We start from the raw sequence: 16640 nt of genomic DNA, 5'->3' as shown, positions 1-16640 counted from the left end.
TTGCCCCTACCTCCAAGTAGGTTGCACAGAGGTGGACTTAGCAAGGTTTATTTGGAAGGGCACAGAGTCCATCCCACCCCAGGTCCTGAGAGTGGACTGGAGGGAAAGGGGTGGATTTCAGTGAGCTTTCTTGCTGTGTTGGGTGCTCTTGGGGAAAGGCTGCAGGCCCAGCCAGAGCTGCAGCAGGATGACAGCATGGCATACATGCAGGGCAGCAGAGCTGCAGGATGTGGAGGGGTATGTGTTCCAGGAGAGCTCGATGAGCCCCAGCACCAACAACCTGGAGATGAGAAACAGGCTCCACGTTTTATCCAGTTTCAAGGCCTGCAGACCAGCAGCATGCCCTAGACATAAACCCCCAACAGGAACTCCCTATCCCTTCCCACTCCCCAGGTTGTCCCAGCTGGTACCTGAGCAGGTGTGTGAGCCAGCGTGCAGGCGTGGCCCACAGGAGGTAGGGCAGTGTGTGGAAATACCAGACATAGAACTGGTAGTGGAGGGAGCGGCTGAAGCAGATGCCAATGAAGTTGGAGGTGAAGAGGGTAGAAACAATCTGTATGCGGCGGTCAAGGCCAAGGGCAGGAGTGTGTGAGTTGGGGGCTATCCCAAAACAGAGGGGCAATAGTTTTTAGGTCACATAGCCCCCCGGCTCTGCCATTCCTTGATGCATGCCTTTGGACAAGTTTATTAACCTCTCTGGATCTGCTCCTCAACCGAATATGGAATATGGAGAGTAATACCTAGGGCCATAAGGCCTTGTAGGTTTGAACCCCTAACGTACTGGCTGTGTGACCTTGGTAAGTTACTTAACCTCATGAAGTCTTCTTTTTTCCATCTGTAAAGGAAAATAGTAAATGTAAGTGTACCTCCCTATCTTGGAGTCTCTTGTGAGCTTTAAATGTTAGAACATATGTGAATCTCTTATGATAGTACCAGGGAGAGGTACTTGTAAGAGTAGCTTGTATTTAGAATTAAGAATCAAATATACCTCAATATGTGAAGTGCTCAGCACAGTGGTGCAGAATAGGACTTCTATGATTGGGGTCCCCTTTCCTCACCCAGGTCACCAGCTGTCAGGGGATACCTGACCAGGACTCTGTCAGCACCTAGAGAGGGCAAGACTTACCTTCCCACAATTTAAAGGATATGGTTAGGTGTAAGGGGCTGGGGTGGAACCTTCCTTTTGGAGGGATCCCTCAGGAGCGACAAGATACTTTCTCCTGTCCTGGGGAAAAGCCATTCAGACAGTTATCAAGCCCCTATTGTGAGTCAAACTCTAGACTCACCCCATGAGTTTAACTGACACTTCCCCCAAGCAGCCCCTAAGGCTTAGGCCCTTCACTCCTTCCCCCAACTCTGCCCACGGCACTACCACCTTTTCTCACCTGTGCCACCTGCAGAGGGCAAACAGCAGGAGCAGGGTGAGGTGGGCAGCCAACAGGGCCAGGTGGAAGGCTCGATGCAGGAAGAGAGCCTCCGGGAGGAAGCGCCAGTTCACTGTCCAGCGGAACAGAAACTGGCGGCCAAGGTCAAAGGAGCGGGACAGGTAGCCGATGGGGTTCTCCAGCAGGAAGGGCAGCCCCAGCACCACCTGAGGGTCGGTGTGATGTCAGCAGAGCTGCCAAGGCCCGTTCCCAATGACCAGCCTTCACGCTACTCATTGAGGGGTGTGGGACTGGGATGTAGGCCTCAGAGGTTCCCCAATTCCCACCAGAAATAGCAGGAAAACCACGTCCCCTGCCCCCACCTCAGGCCAGTGCCTGGGGCCAAAGAAGCTCAGAAGGGAAGTCATAACAATGCTTTAAGGTGTGGATTCACCAAGTCATAAATGGGCAGAGCAAGGAAAGCTCTCAGAAGCCAGGCAGGGTGGCTCATGCCCGTAATCCCAGCACTTTGGGAGGCCAAGGCAGGAGGATTGCTTGAACCCAGGAATTTGAGACCAGCCTGGGCAACCCAGCAAGAACCCATCTCAAAACTTAAAATTACAGGCGGGCAGGTCACAAGGTCAGGAGATTGAGACCATCCTGGTGAACACAGTGAAACCCTGTCTCTACTGAAAATACAAAAAAATTAGCCGGGCGCGGTGGCAGGCGCCTGTAGTCCCAGCTGCTAGGGAGGCTGAGGCAGGAGAATGGCGTGAACCCAGGAGGCGGCAGAGCTTGCAGTGAGCGGAGATGGCGCCACTGCACTTCAGCCTGGGCGACAGAGCGAGACTCCGTCTCAAAAAAAAACAAAAAACAAAAAACAAAAAACTTAAAATTAAAAAAATAAAAAGGCTCTCAGAGACCATCAAATGTAATACCCTATTTTACAGCTATGGAAACTATAGCCTAGAGATAGTAGCTTCCTAGCTCAGGATCAACTCCAAAACCCTGTCTCTTGGCTTTGAGGGAGTCTCAAGGATAGATCCCCTCAATCAAGACAAGTGGCTTCTCCTTGATTAGAAAGAGGAAGGGTGAGGTGGGGGTACCTGAAGGCCAGCACAGATGCCCAGCTTGGGGAGGGCCCCACGGAAGCCAAACTGCGTGAGGAGAAGAAACAGTAACCCAGGGGCGAAGAGGAGCACATTCATCTTCACAGAGACTGCCAGGCTGGGGTAAGCAGGGGAGAGGAAGGGTGGAGATCAGCTCCAGGGCCGTGCACACAACACCCAAAGACATACCTCCCACCATCACCAGAGCAACCTCCTCCTGCCGCCACGCCAGCAAACTCCAGGATGGGACCTACACTCACAACTGTTGAAGGGAAGAGCCTGGAGTAGGCAGGGGCCAGATACATAGTCTCTATGCCTACTATATGCAAATAAGCATAAACTAAGTATTTAGAATGTGAAGGACTAATTCCAACTGTCTGGGAGGAAGACAGGATGGAAAGAGGGCATGTGTGTATGTGGGGGGATGGCAGGGCAGAAACTTTCTATAGATCCTGGACTCGCTTTGTAGAGCCCTGAGTGGCCCACGCTGTCTTGGCTACTCCTTTACTCCCTCTGCTGCAGGAAATTGGGAAGAGATGGAAATGCAGAAAATGAGAGAGGGGGCCAGAAGGAAGAGGTGTTGACCTGAAAAAGCAGCAGCCCCAGCCCCAGCGCTGGGCCAACAGGAGGTTGATACTGAGGAAGAGCAGCACCATAGCCACTGGGTCATTGAAGAGCCGCAGCACAAAGATGGAGTGGACACGGTAAGAGGCGCAGCACATGAAGAAAAAGACGAAGGGAGGTACCTAAAGGGTGAACACAGTAAGGAACAAGGTCAGCTCAGCAAGCCTGAGCCATCCCCACCACCCAGCCCTCCCAGGCTGGGGCCCTCTAGCCCCGGTAGCATGGATTCACCTTGCAGGTCTGGTGATAGATCAAGAAAACAAGCAGCAAGGTGGCCAGGTAGAGCACAGCAAAGATGTTCTGGGCCATGCGGATGTCAGTGCCTCGGCCAGTGGCATAGTACAGCCCCATAAAGATGTACACGAAACCAGCTGGGTACCTGGAAGATGAGAGAAAATGTGAGCCTGGGTCAGGCCACACAGACTAGTACCTAACCAGTCCCTCACATCCTCCCTGAACTTCCTGACCCCACTCACACAAGTGGTCCGGTGTCACCCTGCAGTTGGGTATAGTCATAGGTACCATTGATGACGCCTTCTACCTGGGCCATGTATGCCTTCCAGTCAATCTCTGTGTCTGGAAGAAGACAAGATGATCTGGTTACTTCTGAGTCTAGAACTTGTCTGCCACCCTCCCCATGCCTCCAGACCATCAAAACACAGACTTTCAGCCAATTCCCAGGGCTTCACTACCTCTTAATCTAACTCTTTATCTGACATTCTCTGGGTGAGCCCAGGCATCTCAAATTCAACATTTCTGTAAGTGAACTCGTGATCTTTCCTCCCACTCCAATCTACTCCCCTTCCTGGGTTCCACAGATGTCACCACTGACCTCTTAGCTACCAGGTCACGAACCTGGGTAATATCTTTGATACTCCCTCCTCTCTCATTTCCAACCCTTCGTCACCAAGTTCTGCCTGCTCCTCACCATAAATATTTCTATCTCATCCTTCTCTGCTACTACATACTTGGAGCCTAAAGTAATCTCTAGCCCCAGTGATTATATAATAGCCTGCTAATTAGGCCCCTGACTTCTACTTTTACCCTACTACGATGTATTTTCCACCTTGTACACCAAAGAGTTCTTCCTGAAATACAAATCGTAACAGGCCTCTGCTTAAAACCTCTCAATGATTTCCCAAGACCCTTAAGATAAAGAAAACTCTGTATTATTCCCCTTTTTAGAAAGGGAGCTTAAGAATTAATTAGGTTAAGTGACTGGCTTAAGATAATTGAGCTAGGATGGTGGAGTTGGGATTGAAGCTTGCAGGGTCTTAGGTTCTTAATTATCATGCTGTCTTCTTAACAAAGCTTTCCAATTTCTTCATGATCTGGTCTCAATTTCTGCATTCCCATCTCTTACTACTCTCTTCACTTGATTTCTATACTCCAGCTCTAAAAAAATTATTTCAGTTCCTCAAAGGAACCAGGCTTTTTTTTTTTTTTTTTTTTGAGACAGAGTCTTACTCTGTCACCCAGGCTGGAGTGCAGTGGCACGACCTCAGCTCACTGCAACCTTCGCCTCCTGGGTTCAAGTGATTCTCCTGCCTCGGTCTCTCGAGTAGCTGGGACTACAGGTGTGTGCCACCATGCCTGGCTAATTTTTAAGTTTTGTATTTTTAGTAGAGATGCAGTTTCACCATGTTGGCCAGGCTGGTTTTTGTTGTTGTTGTTGTTTGTTTTCTTTTGAGACAGAGTCTCGCTCAGCCACCCAGGCTGGAGTGCAGTGGTGCGATCTCAACTCACCGCAACCACTATCTCCCCGGTTCAAGCAATTCTTCCGTCTCAGCCTCCCAAGTAGCTGGGATTACAGACACCTGCCATCATGCCCAGCTAATTTTTCTATTTTAGTAGACACAGGGTTTCACCATGTTGGCCAGGCTGGTCTTGAACTCCTGACCTCAGGTGATCCGCCCGCCTCGGGCTCCCAAAGTGCTTGGATTACAGGCGTAAACCACCGTGCCCAGCTGGTCTTTAACTCCTGGCCCCAAGTGATCCGCCCACCTCAGCCTCCCAAAGTGCTGGGATTACAGGCATGAGCCACCGTGCCCACTCTAACTAGAGAGTTTCTGTTTTTTTTTTTTTTGACACGGAGTCTCACTCTGTCACCCAGGCTGGAGTACAGTGGCACAATCTTGGCTCATTGCAACCTCCGCCTCCCAGGTTCAAGCGATTCTCCTGTCTCAGCCTCCCGAGTAGCTGGGATTACAGGCATGTGCCACCACCCTCGGCTAATTTTTGTATTTTTAGTAGAGATGGAGTTTCACCATGTTGGCCAGGCTGGTCTCAAACTCCCGACCTCAGGAGATCACTCACCTAGACCTACCAAAATGCTGGGATTACAGGCCTGCGCTCCCGCACCCGGCCTAACTGGATATTTTTAATAGAGGATCCTCTGCCCAGAGCACTCCTTCCCCTCACCTTTTCCTTCTTTCCTTAACTAGCTAGTTCCTACCTTCCTTCAAGGGTGGCTCTATGAAGCCTTTGCTGACTCCTCCAATCTGGTTTAAGTGACTTCCTATGCCCTTTATGGCATTCTGTCTTACTACCATGATGAATACGATGCATTATCATTGCCTGCTAACTTATTGTCCAGACCGGAGTTAGAAATGCATCTCTTATTCACCACTGTACCTCTCTCTGGTAATATAGTAAGCAGTAAATAAATATTTAGTGCATATAATAAGCACTAAATAAATATTTGTTGAATTAAGAGTCTTTAGCAAGAAAGTCAAGTGCCTTAAGCCTAGAGTATAGTTTCAGCCTGGAAAAGAGTAGCCAATAATGCCTAATGGACTCAAGTGGTCACAAAATGCCATCATTGAGAAGGGACGTTCAAAGATCACAGAACTGAATACATGGAAAAAGCTGAGATTCAGGAGGAGACCTGAGGTGTCCAAAGCCACAGAGAAAAGCAGCAACAGCAGCAGTACAACAATTTTGGCTCAAATCTGACTTCTAAGCTAGTTCGCAGGCTGTAAGTTCAGTGCAGAAGGCCAATCTCTAGGGTATCCACCTCTGCCATGCGGGCAGATTAAGATCCGGTTTCTGTAGAGCAGGCTTGGCGCTCAGGTAAGGGATATGTATGGGTTTGCAATTGATGAGTGAGTGGATACAGAGTCTGGTTTTGAGTTCCAGGTCTGAGATCCAGTTTGGGTCGCGGGGTTCAGGTCTCCCTCCCACGCCTCCCCTCCCCCTCGGCGCACTCACATGCCACCCTGTGAATGACCCAGAAGGTGATGCCCACCTCCGCCAGGCAGAGGCAGGCGGCCACCAGCAGCGTGTAGCGCGGCTCCCGCAGCAGCAGGCGCCGCTCTTGCCAGGCGCGCTGCAGCCATTGCTTGCAGAGTCCCGCTGCCTGGGCCGCGGAACCGGACCGGCCGCGTTTCCGCAGCCCAGCGGCCATCTTAACGGTGCACCGCTTGTGTGGGCCCACCACCCGCGGAAACCCGAACCTTCGACACTTAGGTTCCGCTTCCCGCGCCTGGCGTCCCACCAGGCTAAGCGCCGATCCGGGTAGCCAGTCTTCATTTACTCCACTAAAATGTAATTTTTCCTCTACATTTGTCTCCTCTGATGCACTCCACGCTCCATAGGAGCAGGAACAATGTCTTACTCCTCAGTTTATACCCAGCCCTAGGTACACAGGCGCTAATTTAGAACGAATGTCCAGAAAAGCAACATTCCTGCCTACCTCCGCTACAGTCCCTGAAGCCAACATTCTACTTCGCCTACGCTGGGAACATCTGTGTTCATGCTGTCTCTCCAGGAGGGCAAAGCCCCTGTTCGCGCCCCTCCTGCCTCTGCTTAGAGCCTTCTGGATGCTGAGAAAAATGAACCTTTCACTAATTTTCAGACTTCCTAATAAAAGTAATTCACATTGAAAATATGAGAGGACGCAGTGATGAGCCCACGTGAGTCTGACACCATGAATGCAGCTCTAGGAAATGAGTTGGCAATACAGCCGGAGGATTCAGGGTCTGGACGATGGTTTTCCCAGCCGGAGGATTCTTCAAAGAGCGCTTAGTAAAGGACGGAAGTTCCACGTGTTTGTGTTGAGCAACTGCAGGTGGTGGGCGGAGATACCAGGGCCCAGCCTTCTGCATCCTGCCTTCCGTATTGGCTGAAGGGCCGGCGGCTCTGGCAGTCCCCGCGGTTGAGAGCATGGCTTCTCCAGGGGCCGGTAGAGCGCCGCCGGAGTTACCGGAGCGGAACTGCGGGTACCGCGAAGTCCAGTACTGGGATCAGCGCTACCAAGGCGCAGCCGATTCTGCCCCCTACGATTGGTTCGGGGACTTCTCCTCCTTCCGTGCCCTCCTGGAGCCGGAGCTGCGGCCCGAGGACCGTATCCTTGTGTTAGGTGGGTAATCCCGGCGCGGCCCCGCCAGGTAGAGCTGGCAGGACCGGCGCCGCGCGGGCTTGGCCGGGTCCGCTTTCCTCCCGCCTGTCTACCCTCTTGGAGGACGCCTGAGTTGGGACGCGAGATCCAGCTCCTTCAGAGTCCCGGCTGTATTTAGTCAAGGCAAATAGAGTAAGAGATTGTCGGTCCCGGGGCCCTCGGGAGAAAGACACCCCCTCACGGTTTGAGCGTGGGGGGTACCCAAGAAGACCGTGTCCGGACCCTTGGGAGGCAGGCAGCCTTGGGGACCGAATTGCTCAGAGGACCTAGTTCAAGTCCTAGCGCTAATTGACTTGTGTAACTTAGGACAAGTCATGAACCGGTTCTGAGCTTTAGATTCAGTTCTAGAAATGGGACTGCGAGTTCACATCGGAGGCGGCACGCGCAGGCACCTCGAGAATAATGCCCAGCGCTTTTCTTTTTACCCCTGGGCACTGGGAGCCGGAGTCATCTAGAGAGAGTCCTATCTGAAACTTGGTCCTATGCCTTAGAGAGTGAGAACAGCACCCTCTAAGGGTGGAGGGGAGATTGCCGCCCAGGGTGATGCGATTCCCCAAAGGGAAGACGTGCTGGAGGAAAGGTAGTGCTCTGGGGTGTTCGGCTGTCCTCTTGAGGTTCTCTCCTGCTGTCAACCTTGGAGGCGCTAGTAAAGTTTGAATGAGCAACAGGTTTTCTTCCAATTGTCGTTTTTACTTTGCTCTTTGTAAAAGCCTTTTTGTATGTTTAAGTGACGTCTTTAATAAATAAAAGATATATGTAATATAGTACATATGTAAGGTATAAATAACAAATCTAATGTGTGTGTCAATTCCACTCAGTTTGAGAAATAGAACATTACTAGGGATAGAAAAAAAGTATAATTTAGTGGTTAAGAACTAGACTGGGCGCGGTGGCTCACGCCAGTAATCCCAACACTTTGGGAGGCCGAGGCGGGCGGATCACCTGAGGTCGGGAGTTCGAGATCAGTCTGACCAACATAGAGAAATGCCATCTCTACTAAAAATACAACAGATTAGTCGGGTGTGGTGGCACATGCCTGTAATCCCAGCTACTTGGGAGGCTAAGGCAGGAGAATCACTTGAACCCGGGAGGTGGAGGTTGTGATGAACCAAGATCGTGCCATTGCACTCCAGCCTGGGCAAGAAGAGCAAAACTCCATCTCAAAAACAAAACAAAACAAAATAAAACAAAAAGAACCTGGACTGTGGGCTGGGCTCATGGTTCACGCTCGTAATCCCAGCACTTTGGGAGGCCAAGGTGGAAGGATCACTTGAGTGCAGGAGCTCAAGACCAGCCTGGGCAACATAGTGAGATCCCATCTCTACAAAAAATTTAGGTCAGAGTGGTGGCTTATGCTTGTAATCACAACACTTTGGGAGACCAAGGCGGGTGGATCATTTGAGGTCAGGAGTTCAAGACCAGCCTGGCCAACATGGTGAAACCCTGTCTCTACTAAAAATACAAAAATCAGCCAGGTGTGGTGGCACGTGCCTCTAATCCCAGGTACTTGGAAGGCTGAGGCAGGAGAATTGCTTGAGCCCAGGAGGTGAAGGTTGCGGTGAGCCAAGATTGCACTACTCCACTCCAGCCTGGGCAACAGAGTGAGACCCTGACTCAAAAAAAAAAAAAAAATTAAAAATTAGCTGGGTATGGTGGCCTGTGCCCATAGTCCCAGCTACTCAAGAGGCTGAGGCAGGAGGATAATTTGAGCCAGGAGATCCAGGCTGCAGTGAACTGCGATGGCTCCACTGGGCTCCAGCCTAGGTGACAGAATGAGACCCTGTCTCAAAACAAAGCAAAACAAAAAACAAACAAAAAACCATCTTGGACTCTAGAGGCAGTGAATGATGTTGGAATCTTGGCTCAGCTTTTACTGGCTGTGTAATCCTGGACAAAATACTTGAATTTCTGTGCTTCCATTTTCTCAACCTTAAAAACATAAGCATATTTATTAATTGGGCTTTAAGATGATTAAATGAGCATGAAGTATACCTAAAACAATGCCTGGCAAAATGAAAAGTATATTCAAGGTTCTCTGTGTGGTCCTCCTAAAACCCCTTCTCCCCACAAGTAAACACTTTCTTGAATCTGTGATTTTAAACCATTGCACTTATTTATCAATTTACCATAGATCTATGTTTTCTCAAGCTTTAGTGTGTATCAAAATTGCCTGGAGAGCTAGATTGCACTGTGAGATTCTAATTCCAGGGATGGTCTAATGTGGGTCTCAGGAATCTGTATGTTCAACAAGCTTCACAGCAGATTCTTATGCTGGTGATTGGCAGAGTAACACTGCCTTAAAATCTACTTGATTGGTTTTTCACCAAACTGATGCTTTAAAAAAAATCTGCGCCGGGCGCGGTGGCTCAAGCCTGTAATCCCAGCACTTTGGGAGGCCGAGATGGGCGGATCACGAGGTCAGGAGATCGAGACCATCCTGGCTAACACGGTGAAACCCCGTCTCTACTGAAAATACAAAAAACTAGCCGGGGGAGGTGGCGGGCACCTGTAGTCCCAGCTACTCGGGAGGCTGAGGCAGGAGAATGGCGTGAACCCGGGAGGCGGAGCTTGCAGTGAGCTGAGATCCGGCCACTGCACTCCAGCCTGGGTGACAGAGCGAGACTCCGTCTCTCCCAAAAAAAAAAAAAAAAAAAAAATCTGCTTGACTGGGAACTATCCTTTTCTGGATAGGAAGGGCAAAAAGTCTAAAAACCAAAAGGAATTTCTAGAATCGCCAAGATGTAAGAACAGGACCCACAACTTGGGGAATACTCTACATTACATTCCACCTCAACAAACTTAAGTTGAATGCCTGATAAGAGCCAGAGAATGTGCTGGGCCCTTTCTAACTTACTTAATCCTTATGACAATCCCTAAAGGCAAGTCAAAAGTATTAAGAGACTTACTCTAGGCTAGGGGTCTGTAAACTTTTTTTGAAAATGGCCAAACAATAATTTAGGCTTTGCAGGCTACACAGTCTCTTTTACAATGACTCGGTTCTGCTGTTGTAGTGGAGAAGCAGCTACAGATAATACAAAAGTGAATGAAGGCCGGGCGGGATGGCTCATGCCTGTAATCCCACCACTTTGGGAGGCTGAGGCGGGCGGATCATCTGGGTCAGGAATTCCAGAGCAGTCTGCCCACCACGGTGAAACCCCGTCTCTACTAAAAATATAAAAATCAGCTGGGTATGGTGGCAGGCACCCTTATTCCCAGCTACTGCGGAGGCTGAGGCAAGAGAATTGCTTGAACCAGGGAGTCGGAGGTTGCAGTGAGCGGAGATTGTGCCACTGCACTCCAGCCTGGGTGACAGATTGAAACTCCATCTCAAAAAAAAAAAAAAAAAAAGTGAATGAGAATAGCCATGTATCAATATAACTTTACAAAAACAGGTGGCAAGCTGCATTTGGCAACCCCTGCCACTCACTGTCTTAGATTGAGTTCCCCAGAAGCAAATCCTGAGATGAGGATTCATGTCCAAGTTACTTGTTAGGAATGTGCTCCCAGGAGAATTGGTAAGAGCTAGAGGGAACAGGGAAAGGAAAGAAGCGAAGTTTCCCTGAAGGTTGTTTCAGGCTGAAGAGTCACAGATGTACACCATTAGAAGCAAACACACACCAAAACCTAGGGATATAAAAATTAAAATGGGTAAAAAGACTCCCAGAGCATCTAGTCAGAACACTGACAGTGTCCACTACTGTCATGCAGCAAGTAAGTGGTGAAGTAAGTGTGCTTTGTGACACCACACAGATGGGTGTAGGGAGGCACCTAGAACTCTTAAAACTGGTAAAATGACTACATTGTGAATTATAGCCTTATGGTTATATCGACATAGCTAACAATGGGATGTCACAGCTGAAGGTGAGTGGGCCTCTTGAAAACTGGGAGGCAGTTGAACACAGTGGTTTCAGAGCTCTGGCTCTGGAGCAATAGAGACCTGTGTCCAAATTCTGGCTCTTCCACTGACTATGTGACCTTGAGAAAGTTTCTTACCACTTTCCTCAATTTTCTCATGCAGAAAATGGGAATGGTAATAATAGTATCTTTTTTTTTTTTTTTTAGACAGAGTCTCGTTCTGTTGCCCAGACTGGAGTGCAGTGGTGCAATCTTGGCTTACTGCAACCTCCGCTCATGGGTTCAAGCGATTCTCCTGCCTCAGCCTCTCGAGTAGCTGGGATTACAGGTGCCCACCATCACGCCTGGCTAATTTTTGTATTTTTAGTAGATGGGGTTTCACCATGTTGGTCAGGCTGGTCTGCAACTTCTGACCTCAAGTGATCTGCCCACCTTGGCCTCCCAAAGTGGTGGGATTACAGGCATGAGCCACCGTGCCCAGCCAATAGTATCCTTTATATGGCTCTACTGTGAAAGTAAACTGAAATAATTCTTATAAATGCTTAACATAGTACCTGGTGTTCAATGACTGTTAGCTATTATTATTATTGAAAATGGGAATCAGAGAAGCAGTTTATCCAGGACTGTTCAGAGAACAGAGTACCCTGTGGGAGGACTCGTGTGTCTGGTCCCTATGGCTAAAATATCCTCATAGCAAATGAATATATATGAATGGCTGGCCCCACTTGGCTGTTATTGTGCTTTTCTGATTTGCTGTGCTTGCTTGACTTCATGCTCTGTAGGAATCTTCTTCTTGTTTTTTTAGAGACAGGGTATTGCTCTGTCCCCAGGCTGGAGTGCAGTGGTGTGATCTTGGCCCATTGCAGCCTCTTGAACTCCTATGCTTAAGGGATCTTTTGGAATCTTTTGATCATAATCAAAAATTAATTTGGAAGCGGCCAGGCATGGTGGCTCATGCCTGTAATCTCAGCACTTTGAGAGGCTGAGGCGGGCAGATCACGAGGTCAGGAGATGGAGACCATCCTGGGTAACATGGTGAAACCCCGTCTCTACTACAAAAATACAAAAGAAATTAGCCAAGCACCTGTAGCCCCAGCTACCCAGGTGGCTGAGGCAGGAGAATAGCGTGAACCCGGGAGGCAGAGCTTGCAGTGAGCTGAGATCGGGCCACTGGACTCCATCCTGGGCGACAGAGTGAGACTCCGTCTTAAAAAAAAAAAAAAAAATTAATTTGGAATCAATTTGACTTCCAATTTAGATTTCCTATAAAGAGAAAAGGGACTGGCCAGAGGATTCAACTCCAGTCTCCATGATGGCTATTTTTCTTGTTATAAGTTAGTAAATTGGCATTCTGGCTTATATTTCAGTCTCTTGGTGTTGAGTTAGGATCCACACAGCTCTGGGCCCTCATGTGATGTATTCTTGGATATGGATCAATTCTCCAAGGCTCTACTTCCCTCAGGCCCACTTTGGAAGGCAGTGGCTTTCCCAAGCCCCTTCTTACTTGCTGGCCCCAAATCTCTGAGTCAACAGAATCAAAAGTCACTGCTTGTAAGCATGACTGCCCCAGTGGTCAGCTTTTGTTCCCCCTTCACCTTTGGTAAAGTTCTCTTGGAAGATGCCATCCTGTGCTAAGGAGAACAAAGGAAGGAAATCTGGATTTGTCCACAGTTTGGCAGAGCTCTACAGGTATATGAGGTCAGGTGTGGGGGTAATGAAGGGATTGTGGGTCAGCAAACCCAGTGGGATTTCAGCCTGGAACTAAGTCAGGTTCTGCCACCCTTACCCCCATCCCATGTGCTGTATCTACCAGGGCTTTTTGTGGCTTCAACTTTGGGAAGCACGTGTTGGGTTCTCCTAGGCAAGATAGTTTTCCTTGAGCCCCAGGGCTTGAAGAGGAACATGAGAAGGGGCAGCTGGGGAGCAGCTAGCTGCTTCTGGGTACATTGTCCGGGTGCCAAACCCTGATAGATTAGGGCTATCCCAACTGCTGATCCTGTGATCCTCTTAGGGAGGCAAGTGGGGATTAAAGGAAACCTAATCCCAAGAGCTGAAGATCCCCAGCCTGGGGCTGCTCCCAGCTGGGACTGGCCATAGGAGGGCCTAGAAGAGGCCACTGGATCTTCTAAGGAAGTCATGCCCTTTGGACTATAGATCCACATCCACTCCTCTCACCTCTATCCCTTCTCCATCCTGACCCTACCCACTTTGGGACTGCTTTCCAGGCACTTCCCACCAGAGTGTTGGGAAGTTGTCAAGACTCCGTTTTTCAAGACTTTGCTTGGTTGTCACCTCCCTGGAAACTCTTGGCTGACTCACCTGAGGTGAGGTCCAGACCCTCCTGTGTGCTCTCACAGCCTGTCCCTATTGAAACACTCATCATGTTTTGCAGCAACTGTCTGATTACACATTTGTTCCTCCTACTGGAGCAGGAGCTCCTTGAGGACAGGGACATTTATTCATTGGCAGAGCCTAATATGTAGTGCTCAATACATATGTTAAGAATTGCAGCCAGGTGTGGTGGCTCGTACCTATAATTCCAGCACTTTGGGAGGCCGAGGCAGGTGGATCACCTGAGGTCAGGACCAGCCTGACCAACGTGGTGAAACACTGTCTCTACTAAAAATACAAAATTAGCTGGGCGTGGTGGTGCGTGCCTGTAATCCCAGCGACTCAGGAGGTTGAGGCAGGAGAATTGCTTGAACCCGGGATGCAGAGAGCCAAGATTGCGCCACTGCGCTCCAGCCTGGGCAACAAGAATGAAACTCTCTCTCAAAAAACAAAACAAACCAAGCAAACAAACAACAAAAAAATATCGCAAGGAAGTGATTGGCTCCACTGTGTGTCCCCACCTAGTTTCCCCTTCACTTGTTAATTCTGTTTTGGAAAACAAAGTAGAATAACCCCTAACATGAAGCCTTCCCAGGGTTGATACCTTCTAAGGTTTTCTAAGAGGCTGGAGATTAGGATAATGCTAACTTATATCATTATTATGCTACCAATGATGTTGCGGTCCTAATGATACCAGTATTATCCCCATTTTGAATTTGAGGAAACTGAGGCTCAAAGAGTTGAATGATTTGCTGTGGCTGTGTGACTAGGAATATCAGAACCTTAATCTCTGAACTCCTAACTTTAGAGCTCCTTCAGCTACTCTACAGCTCTTAGTTCTTTTCTTTTCTTTCTTTTTTTTTTTTGAGACGGAGTTTCGCTCTTGTCACCCAGGCTAGAGTGCAATGGCATGATTTTGGCTCACTGCAACCTCCGCCTCCTGGGTTCAAGCGATTCTCCTGCCTCAGCCTCCTGAGTAGCTGGGATTACAGGCATGTGCCACCAAGCCTGGCTAATTTTGTATTTTTAGTAGAGATGGGGTTTCTCCATGTTGGTCTTGAACTCCTGACCTCAGATGACCCGCCCTCCTCAGCCTCCCAAAGTGCTGGGATTATAGGCGTGAGCCACCGCGCCCGGCCCCTAGTTCTTAGTTCTTAAGTTTAATGCATCACATCCTTCATATGGCCTAGGTATTATTATCTTCATTTTTCTGAATAGGATATCCAAGTTTTAGCCAGGCGTGGTGGCACACACCTGTAATCCCAGCTCCTCGGAAGACTGAGGCAGGAGAATCACTTGAACCCGGGAGGTGGAGGTTGCAGTGAGCTGAGATTGTGCCTCTGTACTCCAGCCTAGGCGACATCTCAAAAAAAAAAAAAAAAAAAAGATCCATGTTTCTAGTATTTAAACAACTTGTTCCAGCCCACACAGCTAGGAGTGAGAGAGCCAGGGTTTGCACCCAGGCCTGTGTGATTCCAAGGCTTGTGCTTTTTCTGCACTCTACCACCTCCTCTCAGTACTGGAGGGTTTGGACTGAGAGAAAACGGGGCCAAGAGTGGATAGATATTCAGGGGGAGGTGAGAACCAAAACTAACGTAGCTCTTTTGCCACCCATCCCCTCCCACCCCAGGTTGTGGGAACAGTGCCCTGAGCTATGAGCTGTTCCTTGGAGGCTTCCCTGATGTGACCAGTGTGGACTACTCGTCAGTCGTGGTGGCTGCCATGCAGGCTCGCTATGTCCATGTGCCGCAGCTGCGCTGGGAGACCATGGATGTGCGGAAGCTGGACTTCCCCAGTGCTTCTTTTGATGTGGTGCTTGAGAAGGGCACGCTGGATGCCCTGCTATCTGGGGAACAAGATCCCTGGACCGTGTCCTCTGAAGGTGTCCATACTGTGGACCAGGTGTTGAGTGAGGTGAGGGAGCAACGAGACAGGAAGGCAGATCAATAGGTGGGGCTGTGGGGTTGAGGTTTCATGGGACTGGAAGAAGCCAGAAGCATGTTTTGGAACAAGTAGTGGGTTGCCCTCAGGAGTGTGGCTCTCTGAAGGAAGGGAAGGGTTAAGCGGGGTCGAGATTATAGAGGTGACTGGAATAGCCAGGCTCACAAAGGCTGATGTGTGGCTACCAGGTTGCCATAGGGATGCGGTATCCAGGTTCCTGATGGGTGACAGAGACTGCCAAGGTGAGCAGTTATAGGGAAGTGGTGCCCCTGTACCTGATATCACTCCTATACCCCTCCCTGAATAGAATATAGCCCTAATCCCAAGGAATGACGGGGCAGAGAAAGTGGCTCACTCTTTGCCATGGAAAGCCTGAGCTACAGATGAGGGGTGGTTCCTGAGGTTTGACTGGGAGGGCATCTGGAGCAGTACTGACCTTTGAGAACCTGAAGATCCACTTCTCACCAATGGCTTCTGTGTCTGCCTTGCAGGTGAGCCGCGTGCTGGTCCCTGGAGGCCGGTTCATCTCAATGACTTCTGCTGCCCCCCACTTTCGGACCAGACACTATGCCCAAGCCTGTTATGGCTGGTCCCTGAGGCATGCTACCTATGGCAGTGGTTTCCACTTCCATCTCTACCTCATGCACAAGGGTGGGGAGCTCAGTGTGGCCCAACTGGCTCTGGGGGCCCAAATCCTCTCACCCCCCAGACTACCCACCTCACCCTGCTTCCTTCAGGATTCAGATAATGAGGACTTCCTTAGTGCCATTCAGCTCTGAGGCCAGAGCATGGTCCACCCTTCCTGCCATTCTGCCCTGGGCTCCTCAGGTAGTTGGAATTCCTGACTCAGGACTTGGGGTTGGGTCCAAGGTGCTTACATCCCAGGGGCCTCATGCCTAAGATAGAGGGTGGGAGCGAACCCACATGAACCAATACAGCCCATCTCCAACTAGATCCCAGATTTCTTGCTTCTTTCTTGGGTTCCTCAGTTCTCTCCTGGGTTCCCCAACGTCCTCT

The 16640-nt window shown here is 49.6% G+C and overlaps 2 protein-coding genes across 4 annotated transcripts; one reads left to right on the top strand and one right to left on the bottom strand.

The window, feature by feature from the left end:
• Nucleotides 1-32: 32 nt before the first annotated feature.
• ALG3 (ALG3 alpha-1,3- mannosyltransferase) lies at nt 33-7123 on the bottom strand. Of its 3 annotated transcripts, none has more exons than XM_017955637.1 (9): nt 6792-7123; nt 3574-3673; nt 3329-3476; nt 3059-3219; nt 2471-2591; nt 1386-1591; nt 1149-1225; nt 411-555; nt 33-280 (listed from the first exon to the last, which is right to left on the bottom strand). In XM_017955637.1, the coding sequence occupies exons 2-9, from the start codon at nt 3645-3647 to the stop codon at nt 118-120; spliced, it is 1095 nt and encodes a 364-aa protein (XP_017811126.1). In that variant the 5' UTR covers nt 3648-3673; nt 6792-7123; the 3' UTR covers nt 33-117. The 3 variants fall into 3 exon arrangements, with proteins under 3 accessions (XP_017811126.1, XP_003894798.1, XP_009199510.1); XM_003894749.3 differs by lacking the exon at nt 6792-7123 and adding an exon at nt 6308-6554; XM_009201246.1 differs by lacking the exon at nt 6792-7123 and adding an exon at nt 6345-6534.
• Nucleotides 7124-7139: 16 nt separating this feature from the next.
• EEF1AKMT4 (EEF1A lysine methyltransferase 4) lies at nt 7140-16580 on the top strand. The gene is made up of 3 exons (XM_009201247.3): nt 7140-7457; nt 15313-15596; nt 16115-16580. The coding sequence occupies exons 1-3, from the start codon at nt 7262-7264 to the stop codon at nt 16400-16402; spliced, it is 768 nt and encodes a 255-aa protein (XP_009199511.1). The 5' UTR covers nt 7140-7261; the 3' UTR covers nt 16403-16580.
• Nucleotides 16581-16640: the final 60 nt, after the last annotated feature.

The sequence above is a fragment of the Papio anubis genome, chromosome 2 (assembly GCF_008728515.1).
Source record: "Papio anubis isolate 15944 chromosome 2, Panubis1.0, whole genome shotgun sequence".
Taxonomy (NCBI): domain Eukaryota; kingdom Metazoa; phylum Chordata; class Mammalia; order Primates; family Cercopithecidae; genus Papio; species Papio anubis.
Note: the sequence above shows the minus strand (reverse complement) of the source record. Positions and strands in the feature narration are given on the sequence as shown.